Below are 27,981 nucleotides of genomic sequence, written 5' to 3'. Positions count from 1 at the left end.
GCGAGAAGGAGGAAGAGCGACAAAAGCGACGGGAAACTTTTGGAAAACAGCAACGAGGGCAACAATAAACTTCTTAAAGATGTCAAACGTGTCTGTTTTCCTCACGGATCACTTGGTTACGCAAGGGAAGTAATTTAATTTTGTTTTCCTTAAGGAGAAAACAGGAGGGAGGACGCGCTTTTCTTTTTCTTTTTTTTTCTTCCTCCAACGCACGAGACGTCAAAAAATCTTCCTCAGGTTAACAAAGCACGCGCGTTTGAGCTGGAGCTGAACCCCTCAGCTTGTGATTTAATGTCCCCGGGCCTCTGTGGAGGGCAGCGAAGGATGCCAGGATGCCCATTCTGATCTCCCATCTGCTTGTCATCTGGCTGAGCGTCCACAGGCTGGTGTGGTGCACGGAGCGCTCCTCCACACGGGAGCGCTTCAAGGTAGTCATCGCTCCTCTCATCTGCAAGCGGATCTGCCTGAAGGGACAGTGTCAGGATACCTGCGAGCAGGGCAACAACACCACGCTGATCGCAGAGAACGGGCAGGCGGCCGACACGCTCATCGGACAGGGCTTCAGGGTCGGTGAGTGGAACAATGCTGTTTATTTATGAGGGGATATAATTAGGCCGCTGCGATTAACTAATAGCGCTGCTCTGACCTCTGGGTTTATAGTTTCTCCCTTTTGGAGGGGTGAGGGAGGCCTGTTGCTCATAAATGGAGTTTTTTAAAATTTATTAATGTATCTGTAAATGTTATATAGATAATTAGACTGTAACACTATCACTACAACTAGTATTTCAGACATTATTCAGGGAGAATAACTGCTTTGAATCGGCAATTTAGGCAATAAAAGGCCCAAATTACTTCCATGGAACTCCATAAAATGCTTAAAATGGGCCTAGTGTGTATTGCCCAATGTTATTACAAGGCAGTGGTGGAAAAAGCATTAAAATCACTTGATTAAGTAAACGTGCACATTTACGCTCCATTACAGTGAAAAGTCCTGCAATCAAATTCTTACTTCAGTAAAGAAATAAAGCATTATTAGCAGAAAAACACAAGTATCAAAAGTGAAAGTACTCACAATGCACATTGACCTATTTCAGTCTGAAGTATTCAATTGTTGAGAGAGTTTTGGTTGGTGTTGCTTAGAATAACATCTTAATAGGTACTTAAATCTGTAACAATGGATCATATTAAATGATCTTATGTTTCATAGCCTATATAAAACCTTTACTTGCAAATTAACTTCAGACCAGTAGAGGTAAAAAGTGCCAACTGTACCTCCTTAGTGTAGTGGATTGAAATAAAAAGTCCTCTAAAATCAAAATAATCAAATAGAGTACAAATACTGTATCATAAGATGGTACTTGAGTACAGCACATGACAAGTATAACTGATTCATTCAGGCCTTTATTCCCTCAAAAGGTTCTATCTTCATCTTACATCTATTTGACACCAGCTACTCATATCCACCATGAACACATGTCATTAAGATGAGTATAAACTCTGCTCCGCAAATAAATAGGTGGCTAAGACGAGGTGAGCTGGGTTTACCCTCCACTGCATCGCTGTAAAACGTTCCCATACTACGCTTTAACGACTGAGGCATGGCTCATTACATAGCATATATATGTTCTCCTAAGATCTGTACTCCAGTGTCTGGTTGGCATGAGTGGATCCTTTCTGCGCTGTATCAGATCAGCTGTGGTGAGACGTGGAGCCTCGCAGTCTACGTCAGTGTACGGCCCAGAACTGCAATTCACTGCTCCTCATTTCTCCTTCTCACGTGGTGTAGTGGGAATAAGATGCTAAACAAGAAAAGTACACATTAGTTAATCGGCTGAGTAGTTCTGCTGTGATTTAAAAAAAAAAAGAAAAGAAAAGAGCTTTAACTTCTCAGTGAAATACCTGTGGTGGACATTTCTCTCTTTGTATAAACAGATTGAAATTATTAGTCACTTTATCCCCTTTCACCAAAATGTATTTGCAACCCCATGTTAAGCTGTAGCACAAGCCTAAAAGTAACAAATTATAGATAACAGCTGTACGTCAGAGTCAGCATGCTGTGGTGCAACAGCTTCTTATTTCTGTCAACATCACATTGGCACCAGAGCCATATTCTTTTCTCCTCTGTTTTGCAAGAAATAAAACATAGTTATTCAAAAACCTTGTTCTCAATTTGTCCTGTGTTAACCACTCTGAATGCTTACACACGTTTGGATTTTAAAGGAGCATCTAAGATGCAGTAGTACTGAATGAAAAATGGCCGTATATTCATCAAAACACAGTTTCGCAGTACAGGGAGGTTGTAGTTGGTCATACAGATGTCGCCTTTCCAGCTGCTTTCATCGGTGTGCCCATGTGAAAGTAAGCAGGCTGGATTTAATCGAGGTCAAGTGAATCCTTCTTGTCGCGCCTTGACAGTTTTCTTCCTCCTTGACACCATGCAGTGCTGTGTGGAGTCGGAGAGTTGGCCTCGGCTACCGGTCCTCCCTCTTCTCCCCCAATTTCTTTTGTGGTGCGTCACGTTTCGGAGCCTCTGTGTCAAATATTTCAAGAGAGACATATTTAGATTCCTGGGATACCTAACGCTGCTTCACATTTGGTCTGGATAGTGCAGCTCGACATGTCACCTGCCTCCCTGGGTTTCACAGGCAAAGTATCCTGAAAAGATCTGTGCACGAGAGCGCGTGAGTTTTTGCAGCAGGGGATATAGGGTTCAGCTTGGAGAGAAGACGTGTGTTTTTCAGTGTGAGGGCTGGAATGTGGTGTGGACAAGTGGAAATTTCTCTCTCCCGTGTTAAAACGGCTTTGGCTGTAGCAGCAACAATATGAAGACTTTTCCATATTTGAGCTGTTGTGACGTCAGCACAGCAAGGGCCCAATCTGAGTAAACCTTTTCAATTTGATTTGGACAGGCAGGCTGTGCACAGTGTTGGCAGAGGTTTGTGCATCCAAGGAGTTGTTGACATCGTTCTATTTACGGTGATATGCAACCGCGAAAAGCAAGCAAACCCCAGATTTAATGTTTGATGTTGTTAGCCATGCATCTCTACGGATGGTAAATGTCTGTCTGTAGGTCAGTCGGTCAGTCGGTCAGTCCAACTCTTTGATCCAGACTGAAACTCAACAACTGTTGGATTCCTGTGATGTTTGGTGCAGACATTCATGATACTCAGAGGATGGATCTTAATGTCTTTGGCGATCCCCTGACTTTTTGATCTAGCTCCACCGTGAGGTTGACAGTTGTGGTTTTGAGTAAAATATTTCCTTAACTTTTGGATGGATTGTCATGAAATATATTCTACAGACACTCATGTCCCCCTCAGGACATTATTGCTGAAAACAACTGCCTCAGAGCTGTGAGATGCACCCAAAGCAGGACATTTCTGTAGCCAAAAAACATGCTGTACATGAGGAGAAATCGTTGGCACTTTATGCTCTATGCGAGAGAACTTACACACAGACAGTCAGAGATGATAGAATATCTCTTCTGGTCAAGTAAGCAGCAGTTCAAGTTATTAGCAGTTAGAGTATTGGTCTATTTAATATACAGTGTACAGCATAGTGTACCATCTATGTAATCATTATTTCACACATGTTCCTCTGAGCTCTAGTATACATCATATACTTTCTCATTACCAAGTCAACACTTACTCAATGTATTTAATCTAAAAAAACATCACAGCAGTGAAGATATAATATGCCAGATACGCTCCGGTCATATGTTTGCAGAGAAGTCACATGAATGGATCCATATTTCACTGTACACATCCTAAAACTGATGAAAGCATGGAAACTTGAAAGCCTTCCAGGCATGTTGGCAGGCAGAGAAAAGTTGGCGTTTACAGCCTGATGTGCCTTATTCTTGGATTCCACATCATATCTACTGTATGCAAGTCACCATCAGGGTGCGCGGCGGTGCGGGCATCGTTATTGTTGATGTCAGTAAAAAAAGAACGAGTGCATGTTGAGGCATGTGTGACATTTGTAAATCACAAAATTATCAACAACTTAAATGAATCTTTGTCCTCTATGGAAGCTTAACCTGTTTATCAACAGATGTCTTTATAAATATCTCCATGTGTTTGTCAAAATGTCCATCGGCCAACTTTTTCTATTCTCAGCACTTGAAAGCTTCATGTAAGTTGCAGGATTGGGTGGAGTAGAGAAGGTAACAGGGTGCTTTCCTTCTTCTCCTTGGAGACTAGGTGGTGTTGTGTATGTATGTGCATCTCTCTCACACTTCTGTCCACTTGTGAAAGGAAGACTTATATTTCAAAGATATCCTTTCAAAATAAGGTGGTCACAAAAAAAAAAAATCTGTATTTGACCGCATGCCTCGGTTGTGTGTTTTAGTCTAAATTTGTCTCTAGCGTTGCTTGCACAGAGGCATCCCATCTATCAGCCCTACTGACAGCAGCTGCTCGGCTCCCAGACAGCACTCTGAGTCTCGTCTCTCTTCTGGATCTCGGCAGCATCTCCTCTTTATCAGGGCTCCAGACTTCCAGGCTACTCTAGATTCTCTTTTTCTGGAATAACCAAAAGCGCAGGGCCTCATGTTGCACAGGAAGAAGGGCTCTTATCATACCCCTGTCTTGGCTTCTCTCCCCTAAAATGGGCATCATGAGAAGTGCATATGGCTATTTCAGGATTTCCCATGTGGTTCTTAATTTAGAGTAAAGTGACAGTAGTAGCACTGTGGTTTGTTTGGGTTTTCTCTTGGCATGGGTCAGAGGTCCATGGGAGCCTGAAAATGAAGACAAGTCGGACAAACACAGTAGACACAGCCGGTTCTGCTTTCTCTCTATTTAGGAGGTGAGTTTATTTTACTTTTCAAAGCCCTCTGCTCTTCCCCACACACTCTCCTTTCTCTCCTGCCAGACTCCGGAGAAGGCGGTCTAACACAGGCAACCGAAAACCTGCAGCACTCCGTATTTTTGCCACAGGTTGGATTGAATGCGGAGGCGGAGCTGGGCATGGCTCCTGTGCTCACCGCCTCTTCAACACACATATTTGTGTGGGAGGCTCATGCACATTTATAAGATAACTCTGAACGGCTCTTCCTGTCGATGATATCACATTGATCATGTGAATTTGTAAGCATGATCATTATCGCTTTACAAGGGTGCGTTTTTAATATTCATTGGATGCACATTCTGTCACCTCTCTCTGTCTATTTGTGCATGTTGGGGAATTAACACATGAGGTTATTTAGGGTGTGCCATTCTCATTAACCTTTTAGCACTGTTTCGCAAGCGGGACACTATCACCATGCAGACAGACTGTGAATGCTTTGAAAGGTTACATGAATATGAAAATGTAATTTTTCATAGATTAGACTTGTATTTTTGGTCATTTTCAAAAAGAACTGCCAGTAATCCAGGTACTATTTACAGGAGAGTCTACAAGTAAAACCATAAAAACCCGATATAGATGTTGTTAAAAGGGTTAAATCTGCAGTCTCACCACAACCCTCATTCAGAGAAGAATCCACGTGATCTGAGCAGGAGTTTCCTGTGAAATCAGACTCCTCCATGTCATCACTTTTTGTAAAAAAAAAGAAAAAAAAAAAGGCAATTCTGCTGGGCAGGTTGAAAAAACAAATTGCAGCAAAGGAAGTTCTGAAAACAAAGCAGCAATTAGATGTTTTTCTAACGTCACAAGGGAACAGTGTGTATATTTGCGTGTGTGTGTGTGTGCCGAAGTGTATTTGGTGCTCAAGAGCAGTGTACTAAACCCCGCTCAAACAAACAGCCTTCTTTGCCATCTTTGACACTCTCCTCCCATTTGCTTAGCGAGGGGGGAGAAACGGAGCAGTTATTTAAAGCCGCTCAGAGGAATGCGAGCGCTACGGACTGCACCCACATCGTGCAGGACCCTGTAGTCGAAGCGATTAGCCAGGGTAAACAGAATAACACGGCCTGAGACTGTGCAGCCTACAGACATTACCTGCCACGCGCTCCAGTGCTGAATGCTGAGTATCCCCGCAGGGCAGGTATCTGACATAATCTCAGCAGAGCACTGTCAGCACTCCTCTACCTGCCTGTTCTCTGGTCTTTAGACGGTCATTATATGTATGACATCATCCCTACATGTGCCAAGATCCCGTCTTGATCTCTGGCTCTCTTTCCAGCAACATCTCTGCCAGAGGGGAGTGACGGGGTAACGCTGGACTCGTGCCCACCCAAGAGCTACAGAAACCACGTTGCGTATTTCCATGACATGTGAAAATCACATTGTGCAAAGCAGAGTTTGATTTACATTTGGATAATTGCAGACCTCCTTACTCGGATCGGATCTTCCCGATTGATGGCTGCTTCCATTTCTCAGGAGTTTGCTCGTCCTCCTGTTTCTGTTGAGGTCAACAAACTGTAGTTTTAGGCGTACTGTGAGAGGTAAACGAATAGCTTTGGTGACAATGGTCGACACTGGCAAAGGGCAGCACCATTGTTTGGATAGAGGCCGCTCAGAGTTGCTGGGAGTCGTCAGAGGGCAGAGAGTTGTGCAGGGGGAGGAGGAATGCCTACGCAGGGTTGTGTTTGTTTCTAAAGGCAGTGATTATGTCATTTACTCCCAACGTCTGGCTCAGCTGCAGGAGTCTGACCCACATCGTGCGTCGCTCTTTCTCACTCGGTGTGGTATGTGGTCTCACAGGGCCAGTCGATGGTAGGCGTATTTGGGGATGTGGTTTCCTGCTTTTGAGCTGATGGTAAAGGGACGGACGTCATTTGGTGATAGCCACTCTCTTTTGAAACAGGGGCTCCAGCTTACCGCTTTATTGCACCCAATGTTGTTTAGTCACGGTTCTCTCAGGTCATAAAAGGTGGCGTTGGATAGTAGCAATATACTATATCGAGGGAATACTCATGGAAATACTTTGTAAACCTAGATTCAATTAAGCTTTTGACAATGATATTTCATCAAAAGTGTGTAATGTAAAAGGGTCCCTCATAGGGCTACTTCACAGAGCATTCTCACCTTTGGTCCTTCTCTTCTTTTTCCTTCTGGCGCACAGGTCATTGTTATGATCCATTTGTTGTTTTGGTCCTTGTTGTTGTTTGGTATGCAGCTTTAGCTTCTCATTGTTTTGGTTTTCCAGGCTGGACATTGACATTGTGGTTGAGCCTCACTGCTCTCATACCCCGTAATATCACAACATAGGCAGCCAATTTTAAGCAAACGCACTCAGAAAAGTTGGGTTTACGTTACAAGGCCAGCAAAAAGAGGCAGCGGGCTGAAACCCAAAAATGGATGTTGAAACATTCGAGCTACGAGCCAACTTAAGATGCAGATATTGTTGGTGAAAACCAAATAGAAGCTGAGTGGATATTTGGCTTAAGCCAAAAAACTAGATGCCCATGTACGCTGAGTCTGTTGTGTATGTGCAATGCTCTTCAATAATGTAGCCATAACAGTTTGACAAGCTGGTAGTAATATCAGGGCTTTGTTTCCTTGGTGTCCCCTAGTTGGTCAATAGATTACTTGAAGCAACTTCAAATAAATACTTTGAACATTTTGGAAAATACGCTTGTTTATTTTCATGCTGAGAAGATTGTTGCTATTCTCCGATCTGGAAATATTAAGCTTAGCACAGCAAAAGGACTGGAAACATGTGTGAGAGTTTGTTTACACTTCAACGTGAGTTGTTATGTGACGTGTTTTAGAAGTCCGCATCATACATCATAGTTACATTACAAAACTAACAAAACTCCACCAGTGGAAACAGGGCTCATTGTGGTATCGATGTCAGCTGACGTGACCAACGCATTTTGACAAAAAGTTGTTGGCAACTCATTGGGGGTTGATTCAGACTGGTATTGAATCATTGTGAAAGTGACTCAATGAGCATCATCACAGATTTTGGGTGTCTGATTCTTGCAGACTGGCTATTTTCATTCCACCAGAATATGACTGTTCAAAGAAAGGGACAGATCAGGCCTTTTGCAACATCTGTGAGAGACGATGTCTGCAGTAGCTTTCAGTTCAGTGAGCTGGGGAACTTTTGAGCTGTGGTTTGTGGGGCTGTAATTTGTTGTTTTTGTGCTGGGAGGGTGCGGCTGCGGCTGAAAGGACGCCGTGGAGGGAGGGGGCTGAAGATGCGTCATCTCCAGACAGACAGGAGAGAGTGGGTGGGTGGTCACAGGGCACTCAGAGGGCACCCTTTAATCTCTTTGTCTCTTTATTTCTTTACTATTTGTCATTTCACACATATACAGTACATACCTGTGCAGACTACTATAATTTTTCCTCTACCAGTCATTACCCATAATTTGGTAAAAATATGAAAAATGTGTGTGCCAGTCTGTCTTAATATGTTTTCATGGACGTACATGGTGTGTTTTTGGTCTACTAGGCTTGCTTACTTAGCAGTTGAGGAATGCACAGTATGTTTTTCTTTAAAGGAAAGAAGTAGTGTCTGGGAATAACAATAATCCCACTGAAACATCACGTTATTTTGTATTCTCTGAATTTAACATCTCGGCCTGTTTTTTTGCGTCATTCCATCCCTTTCCCAGATATATGACATACAGTATATGACAAAGACATCTCCCCTCTGCGATGTCATGCTGTGAGGAGATCTGTCTTTCTCCTCACGGAGTGACTCAAGACATTATGAAGAAGGAGCTCCCACTCGTATGTCACATGAAATACTCCAACGAGAAGAGCTCGAAGACAAAGTCTTCCACCCCCCCCCCCCCCTCTTTTTGTCTCGTTTTTCACTTTAGTTCTCTCTTCTACTTGGAGTGAGTGCTGCATGGGAAAATGATACGCTTCGTGGCTGTGTTGGAACGTACCTGCAAGCTGACATTCAATATTACATTAGGTTTCAGAGAGCCTTAAAGGACAAAGTCAACTTTGAATGTTCTCTTATGCTGACTGAATCCATACATGGTAAAATACATTTAATAGCTGTACAGTGTGTCTTCATTCAAACCCTTAAGTTACAGTTATTGAACCACTACTTTGTGCTGATCTAAATTCCATACAAGATGAGTCATCTTTGAATGGGATCCTGTTTCCTCCATTTTCTTTGACGTGTGGAAAATAAGGTTCAAGATAACATAACTCATAACCAATCGGCCTGTTCATGCCTCGCAATCATTCGGAACAAATAACTCTTATTTTTAATAACACACCACCTCTAGTCTGAGGAATGCGTTAGATCCATAATGACAAAGGCGTGGCTCAAAACAGCAGGGGCGGCTGCGTCTGGGACGCTCAGCCAACTGACGAGGAGAGTCGATCAGCGATTTAGGATCATAAATCCCGCTACTCCCGAACTCCGAGGTGATGATTTAAAGGGAAAGTCCGCTGGAAAGTAAAATCCTTACTATGATCTCAGCTTTAAAGCGTTCTAGTGCTCTTTTTCGGTATGTAATGTGGTGCAGTCACCCGACCGCAGCGGCTCTCCAGGAGACAGTACACCCCTCCACTTATTAGCTCTCACACGCACGGACGAACACACCCATTCACATGTGAGGTCTGCAGAAATCATCAGCCAGTGCATCGCCTGTATGGCTGGAGTTTAAATGAAGGAGGCAGATGTGAAGGAGAACAGCCACCGTATGTTATTATAACATACAAATAATTCAGTCCTCCTGGAGACACGAGACAGCTCATTTGAACAGTTTCCAATAATGAGATTTATTCAGGCATGAAGTGCAGTAGTAATACAATCTGTTGGAGTTTAGGGAGATTTCTTTATTTTCTGTACTATTATGGCTGTGTGTTGGCAACAAGTAACATGTTATATAAAAGAAAAAAACAACTAGCTTAGCTTATTGAATTACTGCATGTCTGTGAAGCAGCTTGCCTGAACAGTGAGGGAATATTTGATAATTCAATTCTGGGTTTATAGTGAAAATAGAGACTTTATAAATAATGTTACATTGTGTAGTTTAGTTAGAGCCGCCATCTCACTTTGCACAACTACAGAAGTTTATTTACAAATATTAATCCTGTGGACATATTTCACTGTTGCACACTCAGACAAAAACCTCCTTCCAATATCAATTACCCCTAAAACTGAACTATCCTTCATATCAAGACTACACAAATAATGTAATTTACGTATGCATGTGTTTTCTGTAGACACTTGAAAAGGATGAAACAGTTATTCACGGTGGAACTGTCCAGACACATAAATGACAGCTATGAGCCTCACGTTACATTAAGCTGATTCAGGTTCATTCCACATAAGATGTACCGATTTTAAATTTGGAAAAAAGAGAGCAAGGGTATCAGATCAGTGCTCGCATATCCTGATTTGAGGTATCGGAATCAGTATCTGTCAGGATTGTAGAAAGGCGTGTGCTGGCAGCTGTGTATTGTACTTTGCACTTCGTATCGCATGTCATCACACTGGCTTCATTTCGCAACCGGTTCTCCTTCTCAAGGCCCTCATCCAAGATGTTATAGCCAAAATGTGGAATACGATTCCCCTTCTTTTGTGTTTTGTTTGTGATACCCTGACTGCTATCAGAGTCTCATTCAGACACCTTCCCAACCTCGGCCCAGACTTTCCCTACGATATGTCGTCTCTCCAAGTCTCTGTGAGTTTAGATTGTGTAATCACGTTTGGAAAGAGGTCCTTTTCCTGACTTTCTGTGTCTGCAATCCTAATTTTCAACCCCCGTATCTTTCCCAGTTTCCTCTCATTCTAAATCCAGAACTGAGAAGAAATCTGAGCCATGGAAACTGGAGCTCTGAAGTAGAGTTTTCTGTCTTCTGTCTGAGCTGCTCACTTTCTTTTTTCTGCCATGCCTGAGCCTTCCAGCTCTATTCTGCATGTTGCTGCCTGCTCTAAGTCATAGTAGTTACAGACCACTGTCACATGGTGTTAGGTAGTAGAAGGCTGCTTCTGAAGTATCCATCTTGCTTCAGATTTAAAAATGTTACCATGAAAGGACCTCAATGAAACACCGCACTAGTGCGGTGTTTCATTGAGGTCCTTTCATTTTTCTGCCAGACTTTCACTTTGTGAGGATGTCCCTGCTGTGTTTAAAGTGATCTAGTCCCCCAATTACGCCACAGCCCAGACTCCCTGGCAGTTCACATATAATATCTTCCATGTGTGCACACTTGGCTCGGCAGCAGAAAGAGGCCTCTCCTGTCGTCTCTTCTCGTTACCTCTCCTCCTTTCTCCTCTCGTCTCCTCTCGTCTCCTTGTCTCCTCTCTTCTCCTCTCGCCACCTTTTGTTTCCTCTTCTCTCGTCTTTTCTTGTCTCCTCTCCTATCGCCACATCTCCTCTCTTCTTCTCTTGTCTCCTTTCCTCTCATCTCGTCTTCGCTCGTTTCTTCTCTTTTCGTCTCCTCTCATCTCTTGTCTCCTCTCCTCTCCTCTCCTCAGGTCAACAGTCTTCATCAAATCATGTCAGTAAACTACACAGAAAATATTTGGCCAGGTCGGTCTGTGATGCATTATATTGAGGGATAACCACAGTAGTAATCGATTCATTATTTTAAAATCCCTCTGGTATTTATTGATTTACTGAGATATAGTATGGCTGTGTTTTAAGATTATAATTTTGGCTGCTTTGATTTGAATGACAAAAAAACGTTTTTGTGGAAAAATATACTTCAACACACTTAAACATGCATTCAAAGTAAGGCAACTCAGGGAGGATTGGCTCACGTGTGTAAGGAGTGCTGTGATGACATGGCCTTCCTGACTGAACTTTCACTACTATTACTTCATTAGTGGTCATAGTAGTACAACTATTAGCATTGCTTAAGTTTTCTCTCACATCTTTCCCTGGATTCATCATTTCCTTGCAGTTTTCGGCACAGTCCTGCTCTTTCTCTCTTTCCTCAGATTGTTCTATTGTGGGAATTTCAAAAAACGACTGGACTGAACATAAACACAACGGGAGACCTAATAAAACCACAGTGAATACTGTATATGCCATGAATCTCTCTGCAGCCAGAAGCGTTCTCACAGATTTCAAGATCTCTCCCATATGTTGGAATAAAGCTGTTGAGCAGATCAATGACTTTACCTGCTTTCCTGCTCAGACGCTGCTGCTGCCTGGCTGGAGGGACCCGTGAGTCCGTCAAGCTGATGTGACTTTTACAGTGGTGCAGCTCAAAGTGAATATTTCACGTGGCCCTGCTCAGGCCACAAACTTTTCTGTCTGTCTGCCGTATTTATGTGATATAACACTAATTCTTCAGGCTCAGTCTGTCTCTGAGGTGAATGGATCCAAAAGTCCAGTTTGATGAGACTCCTTTTTGTTTTATTACTTATGTTGCTCATGTGTGTACATTTTTTTTTTAATCTTCCTGTCATCTCATGTGATTCATAGCTATGAACTGTTGACCCTCTGCCTGTCTCGGTGTGACAACTCTACCCCTTGTCCCCCTCTCTGCAGTTGTGTGTCCCCTGACGTGTATGAATGGAGGAGTATGCAGCTCGAGGAAGCACTGCCTGTGCCCGCCTGGCTTCACCGGTCGGCTCTGCCAGTTTCCACTCCACCAGACGCAGCAAGCTCAGGCAGCGCGAGGCAACAAGCAGCCTGTCTACCCCATGTCTTTGAAGCCAGAAGGCCAGAAACTAGTGGAGCTATTAAGCATAGGGCGAACTCAGTTGACGCAAACACACTCTGTTCTCACCTTACCTATGTCACACTCATCTGAAGGTATCTATAATTCACTGCAGCTAATGCCAGCACTTTAGCATCTGTCGGTTGGTTTTGATTGATGTGGTAAATATACATTTGTGATGGATTTTGTTCCTCTGATGTTCTTCTTGTCTCTATTTTCAGTACAGTTTAATGTACGTGTTCACCACACGCCAGACACCTCTGTAGTCATTCAACCGCTCGACCAATCGGATGTCAAGCCTCCTTACAAGATGGGGCCACGCCCGATCCCCAGACACAAACCAAAGGGGCGCTGCTTCCAGGAGACCACGCCCAAGCAAGCTGTGAGTTTAGGCACAACGCTGCAGTGATGGACAACCCTGAAAGCTTTTGTTTTGTCATCTGCACTGATAACATTTCTCTATCACGTCTTGCTTTAGTGCAACAGCACCCCGCTTCCTGTTCTGACCAATCAGGAGGATTGCTGCGGCAGTGTGGGGAATTCATGGGGACAAAACAAGTGTTATCAGTGCCCCAAACTACCAAGTGAGTTGCAGTGTGCTTCATATATCTCCTCTGCTTATAATACTCATCCTACTTCATTTGCAAGCTGCTCTGATTCACTTTTGCCAGCGTTGTAGATGCCATCCTCTAGTTGTTTACTCTTTAATCTAGTTTTTTATTCAGATGTGATTTTTTTTTCCTTAAGCACTTCTTGTTAGATTTTTATTCGATCTACATCTTGTGTGTTCCAGGGAATAAATTATTGTTTATTGAGCCAAAAATGTCAAGCATTGCCTGCAATTTATCCCTCCCATTTTATGAAATTATGGCTCTGGATTAAAACAATCACTTCATACCTCTATTAAAAAATGTGTTTCAATAGGTGCATGAAAGTTAGTGGTGAGGTGGGGTAGGGAGTGTGTGAACGGTTGGGAAGGAGAAAACGGATGAAATGACGGGAATTACTACACAGACAGTGAGGCAGAAAAAGAGAATGTGGAAAATAGCCCTCTGCTTAAGCATGTTCCTATGGGCCTGCCTAGTGCAGGACTGTCATCACATTGCTGGAGATTGAATTTCAAGAAAATCTTGGCTACTCACGTTTTTCCACTCCGCTATTATTCCGTTTCTCAGATCTGACTCAGACAATGCGGCCTTTGACAAAACCTGATACTGTGCGTCTGGTTAGTCTTTAGACAACTGGATTGCTGCCCGGAGTGCTGTCTGTTTTGTTACTCTCACATCCATTTATAATCTCATCGTATTTTTCTTTTTTAAGGAAGATCATGGCAAAAGTGAGATGTGATCTTTCCCCTCTTTTCATTGTGCTTTCAAAATGTTTTTAGCGAGTGCAGTCATCCCACAGCGCTCTAATAAAATTGCCAACATGTTTTTACCCCCTCATGGAAAGAGGAACATTCTTCTGTGTTAGAGGTTCACGGCTCTTTGAGGGTAAGAATGAGAACTAGAATAGTGCTTTGTTAGTTTAAACCTCATGAAAGACTTTTCTATTTTGTACACTTCATCAAAGACCTTGTAAAAAACGTCATTGGAAAAGAACAAGAAAGGCAAAGAAAGAAAAGCTTAGTTTGTCCAATCATAAAATCGGGCCAAAATGTTAAAGGAGTAGTTTGACATTTTGGGAAACGTGCTTCTTCTGGGCGGAGAGTTGGAGGAGATGTTCTCACCTAATTCTCGGCCAGCAGGTGAACAAATGTACTTCTTAAAATGTCAAACTTTTGCTTGTCTGCCTCTGTAATGTGACTGCGTGCAATGAAGCTTAGTATGCTGTTGTTTTGACATGTTTTTAGACTAATATTAATACACATATTAAAGAAATAGTTTGCCATTCTGTGACATATTTACTTACTTTCTTGCCAGAAACCAAAACTTAGCATTTATACACATCTGTTTGCAAATAGATTAAAGAAAGGAGATGCAGTGTGTTAATTTGTCAGTTTTAGCAACAACAAATGGGGGATTGCATAAACATTCACTCTTTCGGACAGTGTTTCCTCGAAGGCTTTCATTGTGATACGGTCGGTTGTACACATGAACACTGACGGAGTCGTGTGACCTATTTAAACAAAGTGCTTGAGAGAGAGAGGTTCAAACCTTGCTTACTTTTACACCTCTGTGCACCGGTCCAATGGCTGTGTAAAGTGAGCGATATTGAATTGTCTGCTGCAGAATGTTACAAAAATTGTCGGTTGTACCTCTAATGCAGTTAATTCAGGAAAACTCCACCTGGGAGCTTAAAGATAAGCTAAACATCCTGTAAAGCTTCCTGACATTGTTCAACCTTAAACATAGCCAGATATTGTACAGGCTGAATACTTACAAGCATGAATATCTTTTTTCTATTCTACTTCTACTAAAACTATTTTTTTTATTGTCTTAATGTTTTATCTATATGTTTTTTGATAAAGAAAAGTGATTAACAAATAACTCTTAAGAAGTAAACTCTTCTTCATATGGTCAGCCGTTTCTACAATTACACAATGTTTTGAAAAGTATATAAAGTGAAATGTTTAACTGAAAATAATTAAGGTGTCATATATGCCTCAGTGCTGTATATATATATATATATATAGTCGAGGAAGAGTTGCCATATCAGCTTTCTATGACATCTCATATCGGATTGTCTACATACAGTATATAAAGTACTAGAGCAGTGATTCACAAAGACTGGGTCGCGACCCACATGTGGGTCACAAGAGATTTTATTAAGGTTGCAAAATCCTTTTGCACAAATTTGCTCATCTAATCATTTATACATGAGGTCTATTGTGATTTGAGTCGCTTTTACAATTTTTATTTTGGTTTGTTCATTCACCCGCAGCTACAACTTCAACTTCTCATTCCAGAAACACTATTTCCCTCAGGCTTTTCTCACCTTTCGCTCTGTGCTGTAATGTGTCTTCTCCTCCCTCAGATGCATCAGTCAAGCATACCATTGTGGAAGACTACGGCTCTACCTGTCCGCAAGGCTATAAAAGATTCAACAGCACTCACTGTCAAGGTAACACAAACAGGATTTGGCTTTTAACAAGTACGGAGCTCAGTTTGAGAGTTGTTTCAGTTTTCATGTACTTTTTAGAGCTACATTTCCCCTTGGTATCACTTTATGAACAGATATCATCCTTTACAGTATATCAAAATAACCTTTTCATTTTTACACGCAAACTTCCGACCTTGTAGATATCAACGAGTGCTCCATGCAGGGCGTCTGTCAGAATGGAGACTGTCTGAACACATTGGGCAGCTTCAAATGTTCCTGCAAGGCGGGAATGGTGTTGGACAGGAATCGATGTGTTGGTGAGTTAGAGGCCTCTATGGGGTTTTTCTCTATTCTCTGCCTTTCACTGAATAACCACTTAAATTACATCATATTCTGATTCCCAAATGAAACCTCGGTGTCTCCTCTTGTCAGAGTCTCCAGCTGAGCAGGCTCAGTGCTTCCTGATGGCGTCCGAGGCCAGGGGCTGCGAGCATGCGCTGCCCACCCACATCACCCAGGAGATGTGCTGCTGCACGGTGGGCAAAGCCTGGGGTCGCAGCTGTGAAAGATGTCCTCAGGTGGGCACAGGTGAGTGGACGGAGACAGAGAAGAGCAGTTACAGGCCGAGAAAACTTTTCAACAAACGCGAGTTGCTGTTCATGATATGTGGGACATTATCTGGCTGTGCATCTGCACGTAAACAAGAACACAATTACTGAAGAACTTACAACAGAACTTCATACTTTCACCACAGGTTTGGAGCAATACATATGTTTCCAGCTCTCAAAATACAGTGCGTTTGTCTACACTGTCATCAATTACAATACAATAGTGGAAGTAATTGGATGTCATACATTTTTATGCTTATCTAGCCGGTGACAGCCACGGCGAGAGGCGTTATGGTTTCAGGCAAATTTGGCACAAAAGTCCACTTGGTCTCAAGAATGAACCGATTAGAATTGATTGTCAAAGATCACTGTGATCTCATGACTCGTAAAGTTGGTGGAAGCATTCAACCTGAGGTTCTATGTTGTGTTGGATTCCAGGAAGTAATCAGTGCTGCTTGCAAATTTCAAAAGAGCAATTCAGCAAAAAGCTATTTAGCAAAATGATAAAAAAGTAAAATAATGTAACACTAAAATCCTGTCCTCTCTCCATGTGGTGACTCAGTGGCCTTCAATAAGATCTGCCCCGCTGGGAAAGGATACTTCCTCCAAAATATAAGAGAGACCGTGGCCTTCCCTCCCATCATCTTCCCCCGCAAGCCTGTCAAGGAGGGTGAGTCCTCGAACACGATTCGCACCACTCACAGTTCTTAAACAAGTCTATTATTTCTACTTGTCTGGGCTTTGTACGAATCATGTCGATTCACAGTTGTAATACCTCGCTGTCTCTTTTTCTTTCAGAACCAAAGTGGCCGGTAAGACATTGTTTCTGTTTTTAATGATCAATGAATTTACATTTTTGCTGATGTGAAATCTCTTTCTATCAGAAGAGGCCTTCAGAGACCGCAACTGCTGTGCAACAGTCTCCCACCATCACCAGCAGTCCTCGTGTGCCTGGTAAACTTACCTCTAACCCCAGATGTATTCTCCATAACTCCAGTGATAGAACATGTTGAAATGGCAGGATACAATGTATTCGCTGCTGTACTTTGGCTGTCACAATGAGGGGAAGGTTTCTGCAACAACGGCTCGTGTAGAGAAATGTTCCCCATGTGTGGTGAAGACAAAAACATCAGGACTAAAGTTCAACATGTCATATCTGTCCGCTTCATCTCTCTTCTGTTGGATCCTCAGTTGTTAAACCCACCCCTCCAACAATCATCAGAATGACCCCAGGCAATGACCCCTTCGAAACACAGACAAAAGTTTTGCGTGAGTTCCTGCAAAACTGACTCAAACATCTATTCTCCTTCAACCTTACTTCTTTAAAAGCTGGTTCATGCTTCATGCACCTCAAACTGGAAAACCCAGCTCTCCACATTCCCCAGTAAGAGAAGATATTGTGGTGAGCTTTTGGGTCCATCACTCACAAATAGCATGTATTTATGACGGCATGCAAAAGAGTTATTGAGACCCTGAGGCAATCCCTGTTGATAAAAATAGAGTCTCAAATCTCGTCAGATGCATGCTTCTTTAATGCTTAACTGACGGTTTTGGACACTTTGCATGTCGTGTGCATCCAACCATGAAGCATGAACCAGCCTTAAGGCTATGTTCACACTCTCTGTGTTTTATGGAAGCAGGTGTAGTCATAACTACATTTTGTGTTCATTTTTCTCCATATTGTCCAGCCCTAATTTCATGCTGCAGGTTATGTGAGACACTTCCATAAAAAGACAAATTCCTAAAGAAGTGTTTGATATCTTTGGGATGTTTGATATCTCCACACACACACACACACACACAAACACATCTATGTATCTATATACGTATGCATGTATATGTATATGATGCTTTTGTTCCCTTCTTGAAGCAGAGACAGATGAATGCCGGCTAAGCAGGAACATTTGTGGTCACGGAGAGTGTGTGAACAGCCTGAACGGCCACATCTGTCACTGTCACCCTGGCTACCATCTCAACCCGCAGAGGAACATCTGTGAGGGTAAGAGCAAATGCTAGAGGCAGTGGCTCGAGGAGGTGGTGATGGATAGCGACAAGAAATTTCTCCTGAAGTTTCTCATGCATGGGTGCCCCCTGGCAGGTGATATTCCCCTGAAAATACTGAGACCTGATCCTCATCATGCCTTTTGTATCTCGACCGTAGAGGTCCGTTTACCTGTGAAATTCTAACTAGAAAGATCATTGCAGCTCTTATTGGTCCGCAATGTTAATGCATAGATTATTTATTATTTACAGTCAGCATTAAATTCAGGGGCCCTTCACTGAGTACAAGTCCGCCTGCAAAAACAGTTTAGCTCCTGTCCGACCCATTCTCGTGCACGCAGGGAATTTCTTCAAATTTGGCACAAACTTCAATTCTAGTGTTATGTTTTTATATATTTGTGTTGACACTTAAGAAACGATGTTAGGAGGGCTGGTGGAAAACACTTTGTGGAATCGGAGCAGCGTGTCCTCTATGACCCTCTGTTGTCTGTCTGTAATACTCAACCCTGTTTTCATCTTGTGTCGTCGTTGTTCTTCTCTCCTGTTGTTCAGATAATAATGAATGTGACTCAGAACCGTGCGGCCACGGCCGAGGCCTTTGCGTCAACATGGAAGGAGGTTACAAATGCATTTGTCGCCAGGGCTATAAACACATGGTGCAGTATGGGAGACTCAAGTGCGTAGGTAAGTTAGGTTTTGTGATTTCCATGTTAAAATGTTTTTGTTTTTCTTTTCTCGAAGTAATGAGATCCTACATTGACTATATCCTTTCTGTTTTGCAGATGTGGATGAGTGCTCTAAGTACGACATCTGTGGTGTCGGAGGCCAGTGTGTAAACCTGCCCGGCTCTTATAAATGTGAATGTCACAGCGGCTTTAGGAGCAAGTCACACCGTCACCCAGCCTGTGAAGGTACAAAGACACTGATTATTATAACAGAATAGATACTAGTGCACAGGCTCTCCACTAAAAAAACACTAATTATCCGTGTGTCATGTCACTATAACATGTCTGTGTCTGTGCTCTGCGTCTGTGTTGATGAATACTTTTCCATAAACATGGGTATGTGACACTTCTTCTCAATTATTCCAGACGTAAATGAGTGTTTGAACCCCGAGACTTGTCCCAATGAGCAATGTGAGAACACGCCAGGCTCATACGAGTGTGTTCCTTGCTTGCATGGTCACGAGGCCCGCAGCGGCACCTGCTTTGGTGAGTGCAGAAATTGAGGGCATTATTACCAGGCTAAAAGTTCAAGAAAAAGTTAACCGGCTCCTTTAGTGAAGGGTGTTTTGCCATCAGATCAAAATATTGATCTCTGTAAAAAATGGATCACAATGACCAGCAATTCCCCTGCATTCACTCAGCAGCAGATGCCCAAAGAAGCCAAATGTGCTCATTAGTAGAGAGCAGGATAATTCAGTCAGCTTGTCAGTATTGGGCATTACTTGAGCCAATAGTGTGTTTTATTAGAGGGAAATAACTTCTAACCTACTGTAGAAGGAAAACCCTATTCCTTAAAGTGTTATGTCATGATAGATATTACACATCACATGTTGCTTGTTTGAATAATCCACACACCACAGATATAAACCAGACATAAAGTAGTAGTGTTGCAATCATGTAAAATATATTAGTACCAGTATCAGCCAAACTATGGAAAATACCATGGAAATTATGGAATAGATTCAAGATGGGGAAATAGTGTGTAATAAGTCCTTGTTAAAACCAAATATGCAGTTGATTTTAGTAAGAGTCCAAATATAAAAACATTGTTACAAACATGTAATTTTATCGCTGTAATTGACCTTTTTTTATGTCTCCCACGTGTTTCTCCAGACATTAATGAGTGTCAGAAGCCTGGCATCTGTCCTAACGGGCGCTGTGAGAACCTCCCTGGTACGTACCGCTGTCTGTGCAACGAGGGCTTCCTCCCGTCTTCAGACAGCAAAGGTTGCAGTGGTGAGTAATGCTTACATAACCTTTACGTGACATTACCTGGATTAAGTTTCTTATAAAGCAGCTGAGTGACTTAATGGCCGTTTGGTGCTGAAAGTGTAATGACAAATTCGTAGTCATTAAGTTGTATTTCGCATGGATTTCCTTCTCCCAAACAGACATTGATGAGTGTGAGGACATCAGGCTGTGTGCTTATGGCCACTGCATCAACACAGAAGGCTCCTTCCAGTGCCAGTGCTACCCGGGATACCAGCGCACACAGGAAGGCAGCCACTGTGAAGGCATGAATTATTTAACAATGTATTTTAAAATGTTCACATGGAATTCACAATATGCAATAATTTATCACCTGAAACTTGGTAACTTGATAACTAAGCAGCACTGGTCTGTCCAAATATAATTACCCTGAGTATGACCAGTTCCTTAATCCTGCTCAGCTTCACATTCCAACATTATTTTTGTTTCTTTCCCCCTCAGATATCAACGAGTGTGAGAGGCCATCAAACTGTCAGAGGGGCCGCTGCATCAACAGTATGGGCTCATACCACTGCGATTGCCAGACGGGCTACACCCTGGTCGGAGGCAGGAGATGCCAAGGTCAGTCTTTATGGTCAGACCTTTATAAGAAGACAGACTGCTGTCTGTCATGTTGCTAGTAACTAACTAGTAACTAACTCATATGCAGGAGTTGGTAAGCTAAATTGCAGCGTAACTCGTTTTGTTATTTACAGTATCTGTACTTCCTACCCATATCTTTAACTTATGAATTATCATTATTTTGTGTCATCACTGACTCTCATCTCACGCAAGGCGGTGCTTTTGCATTGTGGGTAAAAAGTAGTTTACATGCTCTGGACACTGCATGTCCAGATATTTAAAATGTCTGAACAAAGGTTTTCTTACTTTACTCTGAGATAAATAGCAAAGCTGTTTTAAAAAGAAGGAACACAATCTATTTGCTTGCAATTCAGATGGTGTTTGGATTGAAACAAATACTCAATCAGAAGCATGTGTGATTTCTCCTTTCAGACATAGACGAATGTGCCACAGACAGAAGTCTCTGCCAGCCCTTCGGCTCTTGTGAGAACAGACCAGGCTCGTATGTGTGTGACTGCAATCACGGTTTTGTCCTCTCAGAGGACAAACACAGCTGTGAGGGTAAGCCTGCTCTGATTCCTTCTGCTTTAGTGTATACCCACATTTATCCCCAACCTTAAACCAGGCCTCAACATTTGATCCCTGCCTGTCCCAAACCAAAAACATATCAGTTCAAACCAATCTGAGACAACAATTAAAATTATTGGTAATACATTACCAAAACATATATATCATACAGTCAGAAACTTAACATAAATTAAAGTAAAGGCCAGCTTGTCGAACCCATTTGAGGTTCAGTCCAGTCACACCAAAACCTGTTTGCTAAGATCCACCATGTTTGCTCCTGCAGCAGTCCGAATGCTGATGGATGAGAAGAAGGAATGCTACTTGAACCTCGATGACACCGTGTTCTGCGACAGCGTCCTGGCCACCAACGTCACCAAGCAGGAGTGCTGCTGCTCCATTGGAGTGGGATGGGGAGATCACTGTGAGATCTATCCCTGTCCTGTCTCCCATTCAGGTACATTTACAATACAGTGCAGTGTACTACTGTATATCCTACTCTTTATTAAACTCTGCCTGATTCTCTCCACCCAGCCGAGTTCCACTTCCTGTGTCCAAATGGGCAAGGCCTCTACTATGATGAAGGACTCCTGTACAGCCTGCCTGTCTACCATGGTAGATATTACACAACATGGGTCACATTATATTCACATACACCAGGGCCACGCTGTGATAAGATATTCCTGCATTTGCACCGAAATGATGTGTTAAAAATAAAAAATATATATATAGCCGAGTTAAATATCTTTGTACTTGTCCAAATAAGTTGTCAGTCCTCATTACATTGAACAACTTTATGGAAAGACCGCCAGTCTGTTCCTGAGAAGAGACTTTTTCTTTCTTGTCTGCAGACATCGACGAGTGTTCTTTGTTTGCTGATGAAATCTGCAAGAAGGGTCGCTGTGAGAACACGCAGCCAGGCTACGAGTGCTACTGTCAACAGGGTTTCTACTATGACGGCAATCTTCTCGCGTGCATTGGTGAGTGCTTAGATACACACCATAAAATGGCACCTAGAAAATGCTGTAAAAACAAACATCATTTTTTAAATGCTTCATAAAAGATGCATTTTGCTCTTTTTGGTTGCATTGTCTCCGTCAGATGTGAACGAATGCCACGACGAGTCTCTGTGCAATAATGGTCGCTGCGTCAACACCGAAGGGTCCTTTTACTGCAACTGTAACCGGCCCTGGACTCCAGACTCCAACAAGAAGAAGTGTGTGATCGCAACGGTAGCAGGTGAGTAAAAAAAGTGTTATATCCCAATGACCGCAAAAAAACAAACTTAATGACAACTTATTATCCATTTATCTAGCCACTGGAGGAATTAGCTTAATCTTAGAGTAAACCTTTGTGTTCTACAGATGTGAATGAGTGTGAGGACCCAGCCAACTGTAAGAACGGCCACTGTGTGGACACTCCAGGGTCGTACTACTGCATCTGCTCTCCGCCCTGGACCCTGGCCACCGACCGTAACAGTTGTGTGACTCCTGAGGAGCAGGCTGGTGAGTGCAGACCCTGTGCAGTTGGGGACGGGGGTGTTATGAAGAGCAAAAAGGCGGTGGTGGGCAACAGCAGTTTATTCAGGAAAAAACAAAACATTGAAATCATAGTGCTGGCTGTCTGCGCCTGTGGGAGGCAGTGTATGTGAGACAAAACTGATTTCCGTGCCAGGTTGACCAAAGAAGGTGAAGGAATTTGGCTTCATTGTACTAAACAGAGGCGAGAATAGGCATCAAGCTTTCTAGTGTTTATCACTTACATTACAGAGGAACAGCCGTGAAAGTTCATGCAGTACAGCAAAGGCAGAATGATGACAGAAGAAACAATATAGATAGAGCCATCTTTAGCTAGACCACCCAAACTGCACGAAATGATAAAATAACTGTCTGAAGTAAAGCAACTAAGAACATGCATTTTAAATCAAGAACTATGTTACAGATAGTGATCAGACAAATAAACATACAAGATATGTATATCCATTCATAGATCCATCCATGTACATTGTGTACATGTGATGATAGAAATACATTTAGACTGTAGACTATCATGCGATGTGTTGTTTGTTTATGCAGCTCAGTGCTCATATTTGTTTTAGCTATAATAAACATATAGAAGTGCTGAAATGAAATAGTAGTGTTAAAATATCCCACAGAGTAGCTACGGCTTTATCAAGGCTTACATATTCTATAATCTAATATAACTCAAGTGAGTACTTGAAGTTCCCTTTTTCCTCCTCATGGCCAGAGTTTGGGAACATGCAGTTAAATTGCTCCCTTGCAGAAGCAAATTCAGCGAGGAATGAGTGTTAAATGGCTAAGAAGGACACATTTCAGATGGCCATCCTATTACCATGTTGCCAGAGGTATTTTAAGGAAAGTGTTGTCTGCAGCAAATGTGGCGAACATGTGGAGATGTCTTTGCATTCTTGCTGTTAGGTCAAACATGTGGGCTCTGGACTCCAACAGGTGTGCACCTGGAAAGCCTCCTTTTGTTAGTATTCAGTTATGACTGAAATGAAAGAGACACAAACATAGAAAAGGTGCTGCTTAACATTCCTCATCTGACCCGTTAGTCCAGGATAGTTCTTGTACGGGTGGCTCTGGTCTCCCTGTTAACCACTACGACCATTACAATTTGCCATTAACCTGTTAATTTTAGAAAGCAGTTGGCTAACCTGAAAAGTGATAGATGTGAACACAATCTAATCAATTGTTTCAAATTGTCAAGTCTTAGGGACTTACTTGTCTGGTACTGTCCGGGATTTAGAACAGGTGGGATTTTAAGAGTGTTGGAAAACCCAGTCGATTTTGAACATGCTGTCTAAATGCGTACTAGACCCTCAATCTTCAGGTTTCAGTCTAGTGACACCATATTTGGTTTTATTCAAGATTTCTACACCATTATCCCAGTACACACTGGCATTCATGTCGGTATCATTTTCTCTTCAAAACACCTGCAAACATCTTAGCAGATAAAACATTCCTTGGTTGAAGTGTTGCTGGAACCAAGCTTCCTGTTTTAACCGGCAGCCTTTTTGCAGATGTCGCAGTGTGGTTGAATGTTTATTAGAGACCAACTGCAGTGTTATGCATGGCCGAAGCTCATTTTGTCATAAGGAATTGCATGCAACATTTATGGTGAAAACGTAAACAGAAAGCAAACGGGACATACGGGGGGTATAAACGTACCTACTGTACATTGTTATCCAAACCAATACAATATCAATGCAATGAATGCTGCGTCTTAAAATGTTTTTGTCTCGGTCTTCGTTGAGATTGAATCGGAGATGATTCAATCTCACTGTCACCAGTTAAAGATGACTTCATAAAGGGAGTATTTATTGCAGGATTATTGTACCGAATTTCATGATGTAGCACTGATGTTTCCAATATTGTGTCCACCACCTACAGACTAAGAGCTGGCCCCAAGCAGTTGTTCATACTGTAACCAGTGTCTGTGGTGCCCTTTGCAGATGTGAATGAGTGCCAGGACCCCTCGTACTGTAAGAATGGGAGGTGTGAGAACACGCCCGGCTCCTTTCACTGTTTTTGCGACCCTCCCCTCACCTTCAGTGCAGCGCTGAAACAGTGCGTCTATGACGGTGGGTAAAACCAGCATCGGCTCACCTGAGCATAACCGATCCAAATGAGTTTTGGCTTACCTCCTCATCTGCCACTCATGTTGCTCTTTGCAATTCCTCCCAATTTGGCCTGTACTGGCTTTGTGTTTCCCCTCTTAACAACTTCATAGTTTCCCATTCTTTGGAGAGATTCCACTTTGTGTAGTTATTTAAATATATATTGAATGTTTGCATTCATGCACACAGATATCAAATGTCCAGTGTGCTTTTTCTCTGCATGTCTATTTTTCCAAAAACAATTTGTGTCTGTGCTGTTATAGATGATAAGAATGATTTGTTCTGGTAGAGTAAACACAGAGTCAGCATTAAAAAACTGCTTATTTAGTGGATAATGGTCTTAGCTCACCAGTGATCATTTTGCATGTGAAATATGTGATTCACAGTACTGTAATATTTTCAATTGCCATTTTCACAGAGTAATAAATGTCTTTAATATGGCTGGTTTAGCATCTGTAAAAAAAACGCTACAGAACTGTTGAAGTGTGACACATTGTAACCTGCAGACCAGAAAATGACTTTGAACACTATTATACTCTATCTCCACAATTACAGAAGACAAGGAAGCACACTGAACCATACACAAGGAGCTGTAACAATTAGCTGTTGGCCTAATGTTTTAACTGTTCGTTTAATGAGAGTTAACTGTCGGCATATCTTAATCATCAATGCAACACATGCAGCCACTTAATCACACAGCCATTAATCTTACCCTCACTGATGAGTGCTTGTGATCATTTTTACAGTGTCATTTGTAGATATAACATTGTTTTTTCAAATGAGTTTAAAGCGTATTCGCTTCCATGTGCCATGGCCAGATCTCCATACTGTGCAAGCAATTTATACTAGGTTTAGTTAGGCTTTTTTATTTTTTGCTATGGTCTATTTCTTACATAAGACATATGCTGTATAACATAGCTATCTGAAAAAGTGGCTACTGTAGGCAATACAGGCACCTCATGTATTACGGGGCGAACTAATCTCTGCACTTTGGCTCATACATGCTTGGATAGGCTCCTGACCCTCGTTGCACCCAACCATACTGGGCTTGTTTAGAGAATAAATGGATGAGTACATTTTGTGCCAATTCACTTTTATTTCAATTAGTTCTCATAATACATGTTAGATTTGTTGAGATATTCTTACATGTGACAAACATCCATCATCTATAAGTAGATTGCCACAAACACTAAACTAATTTTCCAAATACTGTGTATTTTTTAGGCTTAATTCTTGCTTTTCACCAGCTGAATTGACCCAACATTATATTTTTAGTCTTTATACTTCCAAATTGATATGCCTCACAATTTTTGTGTGTTGATGACATCTTCTACTGACTTGCACAACACTGTTTTACTTGGAAAAATCTTATAGCTTACAGACAGGCTTCCTGTTCTTAACCTATGTGCTGTATAACAGGTCTTCTTTTGTGCTCCTTTTTTATCCCAGATCGCACTGCAGCCCACAAGGATGTGTGTTTCCTGCGAGTTGACGAGGGCTTGATCTGCAGCGAGTCCAGGAACGGCATGGTGGTGACCTACTCAGAGTGCTGCTGTCATTACGGTCGTGGCTGGGGGCCCGAGTGTAACACCTGTCCACCTAGAAACTCAGGTGAGCAAACTTGAAGACCAGACTGGCCGCTCAACTTTGACTGCCGACTTCCGCTTTCTCTTTATTTTGAGCTAAAAAGACATTTCAATTCTTCAGAGATGTTCAGTCGTCTGTGTGAGATGCATCTGGAGACTGAGTCTGATGGGGAGCAGGATTTCCTGGCAGCTTTTGCCAACTACAACCCAGGTAAAGCTATACACTTTCTGTGTTATTTTGCAGTCATATATCTGATACACTATTTGTCACCAACTAATCCTTATTTTTTCCGCCACCTCTGCCCTGCCTGTTTGTCTATAAAAGGTGACAGTTCAGAGGAGGATTCAGATGAGTGCAGCTGTGCAAATGGCCGCTGTGTCCGCTCCTATCTGGGCACCATGTGTGAATGTAACACAGGCTTTAGGCTGGACCACTCACGCACCCGCTGTATAGGTTTGCACTTGCTATTGTTACAAAAATACATAATCCCAAAACCTTTTTAACTTTAAAAAAAATAATGAATTAATGCATTTTGAGGAATGCACAGTAGCTAATAGAGGCATATAGCCAGACTAATATTTGTATTTAGCACTGTTGATCTCCTTTTTAACAGCTTACACTCATTGATTGTTTGTTTTTCAGACATTGATGAGTGTGCAGAACCAGGAGCTCGTGTCAGTCCATGCAAGAACGCTCGCTGTGTGAACACCACTGGCTCCTACAAGTGCTTCTGCAAACACGGCTTTGTGGCAACACGCAGGCCAAACACATGTGTCCGACGCAGAACTCGGTAACCTCCGTGTGTCACTCTGTTTATCCCTATATGCAATACACACACACACACACACACACACACACACACACGTCTATCTCACAGTACGAATGTGGGACCGCGTGTAGGCAGTGAACCCAGAAAGACCAGACCAGGAGCCAAATCTTATCAAATGTACAAAACATGTCGATGTCTGCTCCTCTTTCATTTCATTTCACATTTAAAGAAATAATCAATACAGACAAGGAATATTTTTGTTTGTTTGTTAAACATTTTTGTAATTATTATTTTTTAAACTGTTTTTTAAGTTTAAATTGTGGTTTTTTGTATTTTTTTTTTTCATCGGTCTCCCTGTTGAAATGATCTCTTATCATCAATTTGAATCTTAGATCTCAAGCCACCTCATGTAAATACGGAAATTTGTTTCAAAGATGTATCTGGTATTCCTTTTGTCTACTTCAGCCCATTTCAATATTAACCTTTAATAGGAATGACATGAGAACTTTTACATATTACCGTATTACCTTTTACATTCCCATTTAAGTCCACATTCATGTTCAATTCTAAATTGACATCATCTGATATATTTTCAAACACGCATTGTTGATTTTGTGTTATTGTACAGTTTGTCCGATGGATCAACAACTTCTGTAAGAAATGCTCCCTGTCCTACCC

General features: G+C 42.1%; 1 protein-coding gene across 3 annotated transcripts; it reads left to right on the top strand.

Moving 5' to 3' along the window:
• On the top strand, window positions 1-27,551 carry ltbp3 (latent transforming growth factor beta binding protein 3). 3 transcript variants are annotated; one of them, XM_031869164.1, is made up of 29 exons: window positions 1-570; window positions 12,366-12,632; window positions 12,759-12,919; window positions 13,016-13,121; window positions 15,514-15,600; window positions 15,780-15,896; window positions 16,012-16,167; window positions 16,750-16,857; window positions 16,986-16,999; window positions 17,075-17,141; window positions 17,379-17,456; window positions 18,058-18,186; window positions 18,741-18,872; window positions 18,971-19,099; window positions 19,280-19,399; window positions 20,027-20,149; window positions 20,305-20,427; window positions 20,624-20,743; window positions 21,176-21,304; window positions 21,594-21,764; window positions 21,842-21,922; window positions 22,159-22,287; window positions 22,409-22,546; window positions 22,672-22,812; window positions 24,783-24,911; window positions 26,397-26,558; window positions 26,655-26,744; window positions 26,859-26,987; window positions 27,177-27,551. In XM_031869164.1, exons 1-29 carry the CDS (start codon window positions 333-335, stop codon window positions 27,326-27,328), a joined length of 3,726 nt encoding a protein of 1,241 aa, XP_031725024.1. In that variant the 5' UTR covers window positions 1-332; the 3' UTR covers window positions 27,329-27,551. The 3 variants fall into 3 exon arrangements, with proteins under 3 accessions (XP_031725024.1, XP_031725023.1, XP_031725025.1); XM_031869163.1 differs by having other exon boundaries at window positions 17,072-17,141; XM_031869165.1 differs by lacking the exon at window positions 19,280-19,399 and having other exon boundaries at window positions 17,072-17,141.
• The last annotated feature ends 430 nt before the right edge of the window (window positions 27,552-27,981 follow it).

This window comes from Anarrhichthys ocellatus, unplaced genomic scaffold (genome assembly GCF_004355925.1).
Source record: "Anarrhichthys ocellatus isolate YVR2014 unplaced genomic scaffold, GSC_Weel_1.0 scaffold46, whole genome shotgun sequence".
NCBI lineage: Eukaryota > Metazoa > Chordata > Actinopteri > Perciformes > Anarhichadidae > Anarrhichthys > Anarrhichthys ocellatus.
Note: the sequence above shows the minus strand (reverse complement) of the source record. Positions and strands in the feature narration are given on the sequence as shown.